Consider the following 17,291-nt stretch of genomic DNA (forward strand, 5'->3'; position numbering starts at 1 on the left):
CTTTGTGCCTGACCTGGGCGAGGAGCATCTTCCACTGAAGTCACACCATTTGCTAACTTCCTACTCCATTCGTAGACTTGCTGCTGTGAGAAACATGCATCACCATACTGAACCTTCATTCATTGATGGATTTCAATAGGTTTCACACCTTCACTACGCAAAAACCGAATAACAAAATGCTGTTCTTCCCTGGTGCAAGTCGCAAGTGGAGCGGCCATCTTTATACTGATACTGCGATGGTATGTGTGCATCTGCACTATGCTGCCACCTACAGGCCATTCTGCATGCTGTTTGTAGCACGCATACCAACTTACAAGATAATGGCGCGAAATTTCGATTTGTTATTACAAATTTAAAGTTTTCATTTGACTCACCCTCGTATAAAAGGGCAGTGCATTGGCGGAGCTGTCATTTGTACTCAGGTGATTCATGTGAAAAGGTTTCGGATGTAACTTCGAACATGGAATGGTAGTTGGAGCTAGACACTTTGGAGATTCTATTTCAGAAATCATTAGAGAATTCAGTAGTCTGAGATCCACAGTGTCAAGGGTGTGCTGAGAATACCAAATCTCAGGTGCTACCTCTTGCCACAAACAACACAGTGGCTGATGACTTTCACTTAATGTCTGAGAACCACAGCATTTGTGCAGAGTTGTCAGTGCTAACAGACAAGCAACACTGCGTGAAATAATCACTGAAATCAATGTGGGACATACGACGAATGTATCTATTAGGACAGTGCAGCAAAATCTGGTGTTAATGGTCTGTGGCAGCAGACAACCAGTGCTAGTGCCTTTGCTAACGACACAACATTGTCTGCAGTGCCTCTCCTGGGCTTGTGACCATATCAGTTGGACCCCAGATGACTGGAAAACTGTGGGCTGGTCAGATGAGTCTCGATTTCAGTTGGTAAAAGCTGATGGTAGGTTTTAAGTGTGGCGCAGACCCCGTGAAGCCATGGACCCAGGTTGTCAAAAAGGCATTGTGCAAGCTGCTGGTGGCTTCATAATGGTGTGGGCTGTATTTGCGTGGAATGAACTGAATTGTCTGGTCCAATTGAAGTGATAATCCACTGGAAATGGTTATGTTCAGCTATTTGGAGGCCATCTGCAGCCATTCATGGACTTCATGTTGCCAAACAATGATGGAATTTTTATGGATGACAATGCGCCTGGTGACTGGGCCACAATTGTTCGCGACTGGTTTGAGGAACATGCTGGATGATTAGAGCGAATGATCTGGTCCCCCAGATCACCCAACATGAATCCCATTGTACATTTAAAGGACATAATCAAGAGATCAGTTTGTGCACAAAATTCTGCATTGGCAACACTTTCACAATTATTGACAGCTATAGAGGCAGCATAGCCCAATATTTCTCCAGGGTACTTCCAACGACATGTTGAGTCTGTGCCACATTGAGTTGCTGCACTACACCAGGCAGGAGGAGCTCCAATACAACATTAGAAGGTATCCTATGACTTTTGTTAACTCAGTGTATTAATGTGTTGAGTGTATTCTATTACAGGGTTAGAATAATTTATTTTCAGACCTATTTTCAAACTTACACTATTAAGTTCTTCCATAGCTCATGTGTACTACAGGCAGACAGTACAGTTCCTTCCGTTATTCCTTCTTCATTTTTCCAACTTATGGATCTGAAAACCTCCTGTAGTATTTTGGTGGTACCGAATCCCATGGACTTATTACACTTTCAGTTGAGTTTCCTTTATGCTGAAATGTGATGGAAGCTGGAGCATTAACATGTATATTCTTCGGTACTCCAACATTTGTCAGCTGTTAATACAGATTTTGTTAAAACTTAGAAGCTTTCACAAAATTCTGAATCCCATATAGAGTGGTAATTCGGACTCGTTTCTCCATTCAGCAATTTCATTCACATCACGCAAGTGTTCCATTGTGCTATATTCATTTCTAAAGCCAATTGTTTCTGTATTCAGTTGGTGGCAGTTTTAGTGTTTTATCTTATTCATTACAGAAAAGAAGCTCATGTATGTATATTTTTATCTTTCCCACCTAATTCCGTGTGCAGTAGATTAGTTACAGTATTATTAAAATTTTGGATAGTTTCCTTCCTCCACAATCATTCTGTAATTATTTCTTCATCATCTGTAATAACCTCTACTGAATCTGAGAACTACACCTTCCCTTTCTTCGTATCTCAAATAGATTTATACACATCATCTGTCATCAATTGTGGAATGTTATTAATGTCATTAATGTCATTATTAACTTTTAAATAATGTATGGAAAGTTTTGTATCTGCACAGGCATGACAGTACTGTGAAACCCTCCTGTCAGCACAATTGTCACTATTGTAGCGAATGTCGGGTGCACAACATGGAAGCTGGGGAGTTAGATTCCATAAGAGGAAAAACTCGATGTATGTGTTAAACTACGGAGTAGCAGAGAGTCTTAACATCACATAGAGCCTAGCATGGAGAAAGCACAGAATGCAACCTATATCTATGACCAAAAGACACTAAGTGATCAAAAGTATCCGGACACCCCCAAAAACATACATTTTTTATATTAGGTGCATTGTGCTGCCCACCTACTGCCAGGTACTCCATGTCAGCAACCCCAGTAGTCATTAGACATCTTGAGAGAGCAGAATGGGGTGTGTGGTCAGGTGACTGGGTGTCACTTGTGTCATACATCTGTGTGCAAGATTTCCGCATTCCTAAACATCCCTAGTTCCACTGTTTCTGATGTGATAGTGAAGTGGAAACGTGAAGGGACACGTACAGCACAAAAGCGTGCAGGCCGACCTCATCTGTTGACTGACAGAGACTGCCGACAGTTGAAGAGGGTCATAATGTGTAATAGGCAGACATCTATCCAGACCATCACACAGGAATTCCAAACTGCATCAGGATCCATTGCAAGTACTACGACAGTTAGGCGGAGGGGGGGGGGGGGGGGGGGGGGGTGAGAAAACTTGGATTTCATGGCCAAGCGGCTGCTCATAAGCCATACATCACGCCAGCGTATGCCAAACGGTGCCTCGCTTGTTGTAAGGAACATAAACATTGGATGATTGAACAGTGGAAAAACATTGTGTGGAGTGACGAGTCACAGTACACAATGTGGTGATCTGATGGTAGGATGTGAGTATGGCGAATGGCCAGTGAACATCATCTGCCAACTTGTGTAGTGCCAACAGTAAAATTCGGAGGCGGTGATGTTATGGTGTGGTTGTGTTTTTCATGGAGGGGGCTTGCACCCCCTTGTTGTTTTGCATTGCACTATCACAGCACAGCCCTACATTGATGTTTAAGCACCTTCTTGTTTCCCACTGTTGGAGAGCAATTCAGGGATGGCAATTGCATCTTTCAACACGATCGAGCACCTGTTCATAATGCACGGCCTGTGGCAGAGTGGTTACACAACAGTAACATCCCTGTAATGGACTGGCCTGCAGAGAGTCCTGACCTGAATCCTATAGAACAGCTTTGGGATGTTTTGGAACACCGGCTTCATGGCAGACCTCACTGACCAACATCGATACTTCTCCTCAGTGCAGCACTACATGAAGAATGGGCTTCCATTCCCCAAGAAAACTTCCAGCACCTGACTAAACATATGCCTGTGAGAGTGGAGGCTGTCGTCAAGGCTAAGGCTGGGCCAAGACGATATTGAATTCCAGCATTACCGATGGAGGGCACCACAAACTTGTAAGTCATTTTCAGCCAGGTGTCTGGATACTTTTGATCACATAGTGTAGGTAGCATGCAGAACCAAGAACGCGGTGTGATATGAAAGCTATGTCTGTGTTAGTACATCTCTGCATAAGAACTGACTGCACAGATCTAGAGCTGCAAGCAAGTAAACACCTGAAGCAAGTGCTCTGCCCATACAACACTCTGTGCATGCTGTCCTTGTTATCTTTTCACATTACTTTGCCGTGAGACCCATGCCAGCTCATTTGTGTCCATACGTACGTCCCCTGATGCGGATCTGAAGAAATCTATGTAAAGATAACAACTCACTAGATAGTAGAGGTGGTGTATTGCAGAAACAAGACTGAAAACTTCCCTAGCTTTTGGACGAATCCTCATTCGAGCACACCCACACACGTATATGCGCCCTATCCTTCACCCCCCTCCCCCACCTGTCCCCTCACACTCACCCCCCCCCCCCCCCCCCCCACACACACACACACACACACAAACTTGTACAGCTACATTGTAGGAGATGATTATTAACTTTTACATATTTGTGATTTAGTTGTTGAACATTTAACAGATCAAGGGTAGAAAGGAGGTCAGCATCAGTCTTAATATCACCTTATTTTGTTGCAGATCTAGAATTCAGCTAGCAGCGCAGCTCTGATCACTATTATAAATAGGAAAATAACAAAGGAATCAAACATTGACAGAGCACAACCGCTAAGAACCATGCCACAGTTGCACAAAATACTGAATGCACTACTACATGGCTGCTGTTTAAAGACCCGTACAGCTAACCTTGGTTTACACCATATTGTATGGCCAACACCCTCTATTTCCATTATCTGTATATGAAAAAGTAGGTTAAGATAAATTGATACATAAGAAAAAAATGAATCCAAATAATACTTATAGTAATATACAGTTTTTTCAGGAGACGTATAAATAAAAATAAGTATTGCAACAAATGTCACTTATCATGAAGTGCATTAAAATGCAATAATAAACCTTATTTCTTAAATTATTAAATCAGAAGTTACATACTTGTGTACAAATTATAATTGACCACTCTTTTTTATTTTATAATCAAAAAATATAAAATATAATTGCCAACACAAATGTATGTAGAAACTAGATAATGCGATTTTGAAGTCAGCATCATAGCCACCATTCAAAAGTGTAATACAATAAAATGTTTATAATACACTTATAGCAAATTTCAAAAAATTTAAGCAGTGTACATTGTCGCTAAAAAAAACTGCTTTACAATGTGTACAATTGTTAATACTGGAAAGACAACTTCAATTTTTAGTTATGCAATTTGTATTCATATGGTACACTGTCAAACATTACGACATAGAGATGGGTGCACTAGGGTGAAAGTGTTCCTCCTGGGTTTCCACCACGTCTTCTATTAAGAAGGTAGCTTTCAAAAAGCTCCAAAAAATGGGTGCTTCTCATTGCCACTTGCCCATTGAGCAAGATAGTTCAAGATCTCTGATGGCAAAAAATCTTTATACCCTGAAACAATTTCAGAAATCTGCCTTTCTCATCTCTGTGGAGCAATTTCAGTTGCGATGTCAGATCTGCAACACTGTCTGCAATCTAAGGATGATGGTTCAAATCCGTGTCCGGCCATCCTGCTTTAGGTTTTCCGTGATTTCCCTAAATCGCTTCAGGCAAATGCCAGGATGGTTCCCTAGAAACGGCACGGCCAACTTCCTTCTCTATTCTGATGAGACTGATGACCTTGCTGTTTGATCCCCTCCCACAAACCAACCAACCAACCAACCAACCAACCAATCTGCTGTCAATCATATGGGTGGCAAAATTAGATTTATCAGCCCTGTTCCTTCTTTCCAGAACTTTTTGGAATTCACCTACTTGATATAAGGCATGGTGGTGACCCAGGAGGTATGGATTCACCCTAGCGGGACCTAGCCCTATGTAGTAATTTTGGCTGTGTACCAAATGAATACAAACTGTATAAGTAAAAATCTAAGTCATACTTCCAGTATATACAGATTGCACACTTTGTAATGTAGTTTTTAACAACAATGTATGCTATTTATATATAGTTCTTAAATTTGCTAACAAGCATATTATAAACATTTTATGGTATATTACTTTCAACAGGCAGCCATGACACTTACTTCAAAATTCATTTGTATTGGTGATTATATTTAATATTTTTAAATTATAAAATAAAGAAAAGAATGGCCAATTATAATTTTTACATCAGTATGTTACTCCAGATTTAATAATTTATGGAATGAAGCTTTTTAATAAATTATAATGTACTTCATAACAATGGACTCAATGTATTGCAATACTGTCACAATACTTATTTTAATTTATGTGCCTCCTGACAAAATTGTGTTTTACTGTAATTGTTATTTGGATTCATTTTATTCTTATGTATAAATTTTATCTTAACCCACTTTTTTTTATACAGTGGTAACCACATAAAACTTGCACTGCAAATATTTCAATAATGGAAAGTGGCATTGATACGCAGATTTCACAGATTGGAATTGTAGGCAGGAACCCACTTTTGCAGCCCATACACAACGTTCTGAGTTTCAAATGTGTGTCTATTTACATAGGGTACAAATATTTCAATGCAACAGTGTGTGTTGACATTACCATAATCAAAGTAGACTAAGTTAATGTGTCAATAGTATTTGTTGCATGACTCTAGTGCAAGTAGTTTATGAGGTACTGTAATTTGGACATTGTAAACAAATGTGAATTTCATGTACGTGCTTATGTGCAGCCCTACACTGATGTTAATACATCTCTGGAGTAGTTGTGTCGTGAAATGGGACATTACCTAGGACAAACAGAAGACAGTACATCTGTGGGGTCTGACACATAAAGAACCAGTACCCTCAAAGCCTGACCTTAAAATGACCACCATCAGCATTAATACAAACTTGCAGTGCACCATGCAATGACTGCTGCACATGTTCTAGCATTTCAACAGAAATTGCAGTGCAGGCAGCAGTAATAAGCCATTTCGTATAATTTGTAATTGTTTGAAGAGGTTGATGTCTATTGGGATACCTTTTGGCATACACAGCACAGGAATGAACGACATACGTCCTACATTCACCATAAACCATGAGCATGTCCACCAAGCATGTTGTTTTAGCATGTCCTACTATGTCCACTATTACACAATAAGTGACAGGACTGTCCCAATGCAATTGCAGTGTACACACACCACAATGTTAGCAAACGTAACGTAGTTGCCTAGCATCTAAGCAATAAGGTGAAACAAACAGCTGTCAGTGTATACAGTGGTCACAAAACGATAACTCATAAACTACTTGCACTGGGTTCCTGCACAGGCACCACTGACATTTTCATTTACACTACTTTTAGGATATTACTGTTAATAGGCATTGTCTCATTTAAAAATTTCTAACTGTTGTAAAAAAACTGCACTTTCGTCAATGTTTTAAAATCTGTGTATTGGTTGCTCTTGCCTACAGTTCAGTTCTGTAAAAGCAGCACATAAATAGTACCTTCCATGTCCAAAATATTTGCAATGCAATTGTTAGGTGATTCATCCTGTATATGGATAGTGGAAATAGAGGACATTGGCCATCCAGCATGGTGTAAACTGATGTTAACTGTATTGGTCTGTAAACAGCAGCCTCAGTTTGACTGATCGTGTGCATATCAATGTTATCTTGTAATATGTCTTGTTATAACTACGCTGAGTCTACATGACTACCTATAACAGTATGTAGTAGTGCAGTCGGCACTTTGTACAACTGTGACGTGCTTCTTGGCTCTTTTGCTTTGTCAGTGTCTGATTCCTGTGTTATTTTTGTATTTATAGCACTGATGAAAGCTGCACTGCTAGCTGAAATCTAGATCTGCAGTAAAATACAGATGATGTTATGATAGATGCTAACATTCTTTCTGTCCTGGATTACATCATGGTCTTGGGGCATAATTATTCCCATGGAATCACACCTAATTTAAAGACTGCTTGGAATGTTTGCACAATTTTTCCTTTGTTATAGTTACTATGCCATCTGCAAATATTCAATAGTTAAACTTCCTGAACGGAAATAACAAATGCCAGTAACAGCACATGAATTATCAATGTTACCATCCAAAAATATATTCTGTTTTTAAACATGGCTGTTTGTGTTATTTTGATAGTCATCCATACTTCCGGCGCAAAGTCAAATATATACACTCATGTTAATTTCCTTACAACCCTGGTGTCTCACAGGGAATGTTTTTAATGTTGCCACTGAGCAATGTTGTCCGATGCTGCATCATTATCTAACTGATTAAGTACTATGTCCCCAACAACATCAATGCTGACTTGTTGTTGTTTTGATGTTTTCTTCCGTTTTTGAATGTTTTCCCTCTCTGCTGAGGTCATAATAGCATAATAGCTACTGCACAGCTATGTTAAGTTTTCATTATGTATAGGTGACATATATTCTCTGATCTTCCTGCAGTTGGTTATCAACCCATTGGGAAAATGACAGGAAGTACTAGCTCCAAGTTTTCTTTTGAACAAAAAATTCTTACATGATTCCAATTATTTGTGTCATATTTTTAACATATCTGAACCCCACAAGCAGTAAATCATTTTTAGTGCAAAAACTGTGCAAATATAGTGTCTCTTGTAAAAAAGTAAATAAATAAATAAAATGAAATAAATTACAAAATCTTTTATTTGGTGAGTTGAAGTATGATTTCTGAGGAGGCCTATGTTGCTTGAAGCACTTCTGGGGATTGACTTGGAAAATTTATATTTAAACATGTTAACATTCTACACTGTATTTGTTCCTTCCTGGCATGTTATAGTGGGAAAGCATAATAGTTGACAAGATAGACACGTGTAGCAATCTAGATACTGTTCACTGAGATGAAATTACTGTAGTCTCTGTTGCCTCCTGAGCCAGACCTTTACCTCTGTCAGATGCTGAGGCTGTTGATCACCTTCTGTCGTCTTCAGGTAACAATCTTTAAAATTTCTTATCAGTTTTCTAACTGAAAACAGAGAACTTGTAGAAATGTGATCCAAACTGTGTCTTTTGAAACTAACAGCATATATTAACCGTTTGAGCCAGAGTTGTGGCAGATTTCAGTCCCACATGGCTCTGAGTTGAGGATATTTTTCATTGTGCTGGTATTTATCCTCACTCATCTTAGGATTTATAGACAAAATGATTGTGTGGTGGAGTTCGTTTTGAGTAGCTACTGTCATGGAAAACATGTCGTGCCTGTTTTGATACTCGTGGTACTGTAAAATCCATATGCATATGATCTCAACAGCAAAAGATGTTCAAATTCTTAAAGATGTATATAAGCACCTGTTGATTCGAAGAAATGTTATGTAGGTGCCAATAAACATGGTAAAGAAGGCAGTGGTCACAGCATTTGTGGAATGTTGTGCAACATACATTAGGGCACAATATACTACTATCATACATGCAGTTGATTCATAATTGAGAAAAGAAGTCGTAAGGCCATAAGAAGAGAATTTTTTTGGAATATGAGAACAGTAGATTGCAACTAAAGAAAAAAACCTGTGTTAGCCGTGTTGATTTTTAGTGCTACTCAGTTGGAACAAAGTGAGCTTAACATGTCTGTTCAGAGCAGTTTCCAATTTTCGAGATACATTACTGTCTCATATGGTGCAAGTCACAGTACTTGGATCTTGCAGTGTCCACTTTTAGTTAGTGGACTCCAAATGGATATATATATATATATATACGAAAGCGCTGGCAGGTCGATAGAAACACATACATACACACAAAATTGTAGCTTTCGCAACCAATGGTTGCTTCGTCAGGAAAGAGGGGAGGAGAGGGAAAGACGAAAGGATGTGGGTTTTAAGGGAGAGGGTAAGGAGTCATTCCAATCCCGGGAGCGGAAAGACTTACCTTAGGGGGGAAAAAGGACAGGTATACACTCACGCACACACACACATATCCATCCGCACATACACAGACACAAGCAGACATTTGTAAAGGCAAAGAGTTTGGGCAGAGATCTCTGCCATATTCTTCTTCAGGGCTTTGATTATCGACCATCATGGCCTGAAATGAGGAACATCCTATGTAAGATGCTTCCCACCTCTCCTATAGTGGTGTTCCATTGCCCATCCAACCTCCACAACAACCTAGTCCATCCTTGTGCCACACCCAATCCCATCCCCTTGAAACAGAGATCATATCCCTGTGAAAGACCCAGGTGCAAGACCTTCCCAGTCCACCCACACAGCACTTCCTATTCCATTCCTGTCACAGGCTTACCCTATCCCGTCACAAGCTGGGCCACCTGTGAAAACAGCCATATCATATACCAGCTCTGCAGCAGTCATTGCACAGCTTTTTACATTGGTATGACTATCAGCCAACTGTCCATCAGAATGAATGGCCATTGTCTGACTGTGGTCAACAGCAGTGTGGACCACCCTGTGGCACAACATGCAACTGAACATAACATGCTTGATTTCAGTGCTATTTCACAACCCAGGTCATCTGGATCCTACCACCAGTTTTTCTGAATTGTGCAGAAGGCAGTTATGCTTTCAACACATTCTCCGCTCTTGAAATCGTCCTAGCCTCAACCTATGTTAACTTAATGTCCGTACACCCTCTACTCAACATTTTCCGCCCCGTATGTCCTATCACCTCCTCCCAATTCATGTCCCCTCATGCTCATTGTGTATCGCTCTCTGCCAACACACCCACCTGCCTTTTCCCCTTCCCTGCTTCTCTCCTTTTCCACTTCCCATTCCCCACCCCTTTCCCCCACCGGCCCTCCACCATAGCCTCCCAACACTGCGTCTGTCAGCCTCATTCTGCCCGCTAGTCGCTGCACACTATGCCAGGCAGTGCTGACCACTCTCCCCCCCATCCATACCTTACTACCCCCTCCTCCCCTGTCACCCCACCCCACACCATCCCACTCTGGATTGCTGCTTTCGCACGACATGACACAGCTGCATTCTGGTTAGAGTGGCCAGAGGTAGCAGTCGTGTGCAAGAGGTGTGCATGCTTTTTTTGTGTGTGTGTTTCCTTTCATTGCACCTATTTCTGCAACTCAGTGTGTCATCTTTATGTTTATGTAATTTACAAGTTTGTTTTTTTAAGGATTCGAAAATCTCAGCAGGAACTGAAGAGACTAATTAAAAGTTTGGTAATTAATTATCATATAAGTTGGTAAAATATGACAGCTTGTCACACTGCTTTGATGCTAGTTACTGTAAGGATTATATTTTCTGTATTGAAAGCTTTGCTCTGAATTTTTTTTCTGTTTTATTTTCAGGTCATAAAACAGCTTAGAAGTAAATCAGCTGTTTTCAGAATTTTGGCATTATCTGCAACACCAGGAAGTAATTTTAATGCAATCCAAGAGGTATGATGCTTTTTACCATTTGTCCTAAGTTTAAAATTTTGCTTGGGTTATAGGGTAATAATTTTATTTCTCAATATGTCAGGCACTTGTTTATACTCATCTGGTGATGGTAATAGATACTATATTGGAAGCCAATATTGATATACATGGTTTAGTTCTGTAATTCCTCTTCCAAAAGGCAAATATCTTCAAAATATCTCCTTGTCAACTACAGTTAATGCAGATTCCAAAGCCACTTCTGCAGATGGATACATCGTGTAGACTACTGTGCCAAAATTCAACACTATAAACAAAAAATTGGAGATGAATGAAATGTTGCCTGTATGTAATCTACGATGATAGAAGTAAACAATTAAATGAAGAGTTTAATGAAAAAATAAGTAATTGGTGAACTTGGTAATGATGCTACGATAATAGTATCTATCCATCATGATATTAATTCAAACAATCTCTGATTGTCACTCAGCAGTGCCACCCCAGACAACTTCAACCCGAATCAGAAGTGCAGTTGTAGTTGTTACTAGATAAGCAACATGGATGATGAGTTACTGATTGACAAGAATTCGAGACAAGTTTAGTGCACAGCATGCCAACAAAGACAAACAAGAAAAAAACAATATATGAATTGCACAGTAGCTGTGTGGAACAGTCCAGGAAACTTGTGTGAGTGTAGTCTTGTTAGAAAGCAGTTCGAAGAATACACTGAAGGTTAACTGTTCAAGCTCCGTAACTTTACTGATATAGCAGTGACTGCTGAGAATGTCTACTGTCATTTAAACACAGCCATCACAATTTGAGTGAGACTCATTGGAAAAGATGGTTTGGTGGCAATTGGCCAGCCGATTGCAGCTCATTGTGTCTGTAGTGTAGCAGTTGAGCTATTATCTCTAAAAGAATGTGCATACATCCCACAAGGTAGCAAACATTGGTGAATTGTGGATGCACATTGGTGAACTGTGGGTGTAAGCTATGACACTTCTATAACATTGCTTCAACATTATGCCAACACTTAAAATTGATTTTTACAAACAGTTTACAAATAGAGAAGAGAAAGAGCTTCACAAATTGAGAAATGAGTAAAGCTTTGATCTACCTCTGGCCCTGATGCAAGCATTTATTTAGCTTGGTATTGATTGATAGAGTTGTTGGATATCGTCCTGAGGGATATCGTGCTAAATTCTGTCCATTTGGTGCATTAGATCATCAAAATCCCAAGATGGTAGGACATCCCTGCCCATAATGTTCCAAATGTTCTCAGCTGAGTAGAGATCCAGTGATCTTGCTGGCCCAGGTAGTGTTTGGCAAGCACAAAGACAAGCAGTAGAAACTCTCACCCTGTGTGCACAGGCATTATCTTGTTGAAATCTTGAAGTCCAGCATAGCTTGCCGTGAAGGGCAATAAAACAGTGTGTAGAATATTGCTCTAGAAATGAATGGCTATGGTGAACATCGTATACTCTCTGAAAAACACAAACACACACACATATGTTCAAGCATTGCAGTGAGATATCCCTAAAGTACTCCTGACTTCTCGGCTACATATAGTAAAATGGCCAGAATCCTGGGCAAATAAGTATTGAACCTATCTTGCGACGCTCCAAGAAAATGAGAAAGATGCTGTACCTGGCAAAAGACATAGTTGGTCACAGGGTTCTTTGAAATTAATAAAATTTATTCCGATTGCAGCAGCAATTGTAGAACTGCACAGGACATGCTGCTATGTTCCCTAATGCACAGGCATTATCTTGTTGAAATCTTGAAGTCCAGCATAGCTTGCCGTGAAGGGCAATAAAACAGTGTGTAGAATATTGCTCTAGAAATGAATGGCTATGGTGAACATCGTATACTCTCTGAAAAACACAAACACACACACATATGTTCAAGCATTGCAGTGAGATATCCCTAAAGTACTCCTGACTTCTCGGCTACATATAGTAAAATGGCCAGAATCCTGGGCAAATAAGTATTGAACCTATCTTGCGACGCTCCAAGAAAATGAGAAAGATGCTGTACCTGGCAAAAGACATAGTTGGTCACAGGGTTCTTTGAAATTAATAAAATTTATTCCGATTGCAGCAGCAATTGTAGAACTGCACAGGACATGCTGCTATGTTCCCTAATCTATTTTACTTAGGCTTTTTTGACTCTACCTTTCATATCCCTTAGGTGTGAAGTCATAAAAATGAAAGTCCAGAGACCCCAACAATTTTTTACAACTATCAAAAGACGTATCCATAATTCTGGTAAAATTAGAACAAGATGTGTGTGTAACGGAACAGAAATATTTGTCAGTACAAAATATATATTGATATATCTTGCCTATGTTACATCCTTATAACAAGAAGTTGTGACTGATGTAGATTGTCAGAACATCATGCAAAAATCCAATGCCAGATTAAATGTATTGATGTGGACCAGTCAGTGGTTGCAGAGCAAAACCTCAAAAACAAATATATAAATATTTTTGAAGAGAGAAAACTTTTGTCCCATGCATCAACTTACTGAAATTCTGTCATCAAAGACTCCAGTGAATTAAGGTAGTGTACTATTCCTTTAACTAAACCATTGGTTATAATCATAATGGTGCTTGAAGCAAGTGCACTATGCTCTGAGGCTACAGTAGAAGCTGTTTACTTACAAACATAATTGGTGATGCTGTTAGCATCCACCTGTCACAGACATCAACACAATCTGTGGTAGAATATTTAAATTTGTTAGTCTCTGCATGACTTCTCCATCAAATAATTTGATTGACTGTTACACATGATTGTGGGGGACGTAACCATAATCTTCAGTTATCATTTAAACCCAGCACAGTATAAAAAAGGCAGAAAGTTTATACAGGAATGTTGACATGAGAAACTGTATTCCTAACTTCGAACTTCACCGATAGACTGCTATACATACTACATTGTAATGTGAATATGTTCAGGATGCCTGTATAGAAATTTTAGAACCAAGTATGTATGAGTAAGACCAAGATACTTGTGTCTATGGGAGGCATACTTTAAGTTATCTGAGTCTCCTGTCCTAAGGGGATAGTCTGGCAATGAAAATGATTATCTTAGTGATGGAAGGGCAAAATGCCAGTGAAAGAGCACTGCCAGTCAGTGATTTTAACAACTCCACAACTTCCAGTTACTGCAGTGATACATAGCTGTAGGAAAGTTATGGTGTACTCTGTATTTTTCTCACAGAATGTGGTACTTAGAGGCACAAAATGTGATACTTAGAGGTATCTTAAATGAACTCTCACATCCTTGCCATCTAGGACACTTCAAGAGTCATAATCCTCTATTGGGACTCTACTGCTGCATGTCCCAGAGACTGAGTAAGAGAAAATCCCATACAAGAAACAGACATTTGTCTCCTGAATAAAGTGTGTAAGAAACTTTTTTTTCACTGATTCAGGGTTTCTAGGGCATTGTGGACTCTGTTTAACATGATGACGTATATAATTGCCAATCATGTGACCAATTTTATCATCTACGTGGATATACTAGACACAAAATCTACATGTGCATCTTCGTCTATACATCTTCATCTATACTCAGCAGACAGCCGTACAGTGTGTGGCAGCAGGTACACTGTACCGCTACTAGTCATTTCATCTTGTGTTCCACTCACATGCAGAGCAAGGGAAAAATGACTGTCTGTATGCCTCCATATGAGCCCTAATTTTTTTATCTTATCTTCATGCCCCATACACGAACTGTAGATTGGCGGCAGTGGAATCATTCTGCAGTCAGCTTCACATGCCAGTTCTTGAATTTGTCTCACTAGTGTTCCTCATAAACATCGCCTTCCCTCCAGGGAATCCCATTTGAGTTCCTGAAGCATATCCGTAATATTTGTGTGGTGTTCCAACCTACTGGTAACAAATTTAGCAGCTCGCCTCTGAATTGCTTCAATGTCTGCCTTTAACTCGACCTGGTGCGGATCCCAAACACTTAAACAGATTGCACTAGCACCCAGTATGCGGTCTGTTTTACATGTGAACCACACATTCCCAAAATTCTCCCAACAAACCAAAGTCTACCATATGCCTCCTCTGCCACAGTCCGCGCATGCTCGTTCCATTTCATATTGCTGTGCAGTGCTACAGCCAGAGATTTAAATGATGTGACAGCATCAAGCATGAGACTACTACTGCTGCATTTTAACATTAAGGGTTTGTTTTAATATTCACCTCAACTAACTTTCTACATTTAGAGCTAGCTGCCATTTATCACACAACTAGAAATTTTGTCTGTCATCTTGTATCCTCCTACAGTCACTCAATGGTGACACCTTCCCATACACCACAGCATTATCAGAAAACAACTGCAAATTGTTGCCCACCCTGTTGATCATTTGTGTGTATTGAAAATAATAGCAGTTCTATCACATTTTCCTGGGGCACTCCTGAAGATAACCTTGTCTTGGAACACGCACCTTCAAGGACAATGTACTGTGTTTTGTTACTTATGAAGTCTTTGAGCAACTCACATATATGGGAACTTACTCCATATGCTGGCACCTTCTGGACAGTATGGTCTGTAATTTTTCAACACCATTCTTTTACCCTTCTTGTATACAGGAGTCACCTGCAGTTTTTTCCATTCACTTGGGTGAGAGATTCGGGATAATTTCAAACAAAATAATGGGTCAGTGCCATAAATTAGTCTTTGTTAAACCAAACTGGGTTTCCATCTGGACCTGGTGACTTATTCGTTTCCAACTCTTCCAGTTGTTTCTCTACGCCAGAGGTGCCTATTACTACATTGTTCATACAGGTGTCTGTGTGATGGTCAAATGGAGGTATGTTAGTATAATTCTCCTGCATGAACGATTTCTTAAATGCGAAATTTAAAACTTCGGCTTTTGTTTTGCTATCTTCTACTTCCACACCAGACTGGCCAATGAGTGACTGGATGGAAGCCTTAGACCCACTTAGCAATTTTACATAGGACCAGAATTTTCTCGGGTTCTCTGGCAGACAGTGCTTGTTGTTGTATGCTTCACACTTAGGTATTTTTACAGATGCACAAATCTCTGCTAACCTCTGCCTGATGTCATTTTACACATTCTCTTCTGAACCAAAGAAGCAATAGCCTTTGCTCCCTCAGCATTTTACAAATTTTGTTGTTAAACCACTTTGGGTTAAGAGGGGCTGACACGGCCGAAGATGGTGTATGTGAATCTGATAGTGATTCCACTGAACACTGGAGCATCTTCTACTTTGGAGGACTTCAGCTGTTTCTCAGCCCCATGGACACAAATATTTATATCATTCATCTTTGCAATGGTGTGAGGATTAAGCCAGGGCAGTACCACTGTAATTTACTTTGTAAAGGAACGTTTGGGAACTGGATTCAGTATTTCTGATTTTGCTTTGCTACCTTTGGCTTTAGGTCCTATGTCATCATAAGTGTGTGGACACTTAAGAAGAGGTTCAGAACTTCCTGAACAGCATGACGGCGAGCTGGTATGACATGGGCATACGAAAACTGCCACAGTGTCTACAAAAATGCATCGACAGAAATGGTGATTATGTCAAAAAATAGCTAAATGTTCAAGCTGTAAACCGATGTAAACCATTGTAGAAATAAACAGGTCTATGTACTTATAAAAAAAATATGAGACCTTACTTTTGGGATTACCCTCGTATGTTTTATCCTCCCTTTCTGGGTGGTTGTCAGTTTTTTCTCACACAGGATGCTACTACTACTGCTACTACTACTACTACTACTACTACTACCACCACCACTACCACCACCACCACCACCACCACTAATGTCACATTGTGACCACGACCAAGCGCATATAAGAAAGAAGGGTCACTAGTGAACTACACCACTTCACTGGAAGCATGTTTGTTACAAACATGAACGCACTGACAGAACAGCCCTCCTGAACAGTGTGCTCCTGTTTATACAAACATCAAATATCGCAGAATATACAAGCATAAGAAATGATAAATACTAAATGACAAACAATTGGTAATAGTTGTACACGAACTGATGATCCACGACATGTCAGCCAGGGTTATTGACCGTTTCACCGTACTGTGTTCAGCAGAGCTCGCAGCACTGCTTCCTCTCCCAGAGACATGGTGACCTGCTGTTTCAGATGTTGTCATTAGAGCTGGCTACTGTACCCTGGATCTGAATTCTGTCACTGATCCTCTGTATGGCAGCTCTGGCAGTTCCTTGTAGT

At 39.9% G+C, this 17,291-nt stretch overlaps 1 protein-coding gene across 2 annotated transcripts in view; it reads left to right on the top strand.

The window, feature by feature from the left end:
- The window catches only part of LOC124556035 (Fanconi anemia group M protein homolog), a 242,759-nt gene that overhangs the window by 101,592 nt on the left and 123,876 nt on the right, over positions 1 to 17,291 (top strand). For both annotated transcript variants that reach the window (XM_047130070.1, XM_047130071.1), the window contains exon 6: positions 11,004 to 11,093. In XM_047130070.1, the coding sequence (XP_046986026.1) occupies positions 11,004 to 11,093 (90 nt within the window). The remainder of the gene's footprint in view (positions 1 to 11,003; positions 11,094 to 17,291) is intronic.

Source organism: Schistocerca americana, chromosome X (assembly GCF_021461395.2).
Source record: "Schistocerca americana isolate TAMUIC-IGC-003095 chromosome X, iqSchAmer2.1, whole genome shotgun sequence".
In the NCBI taxonomy this organism is placed as follows: domain Eukaryota; kingdom Metazoa; phylum Arthropoda; class Insecta; order Orthoptera; family Acrididae; genus Schistocerca; species Schistocerca americana.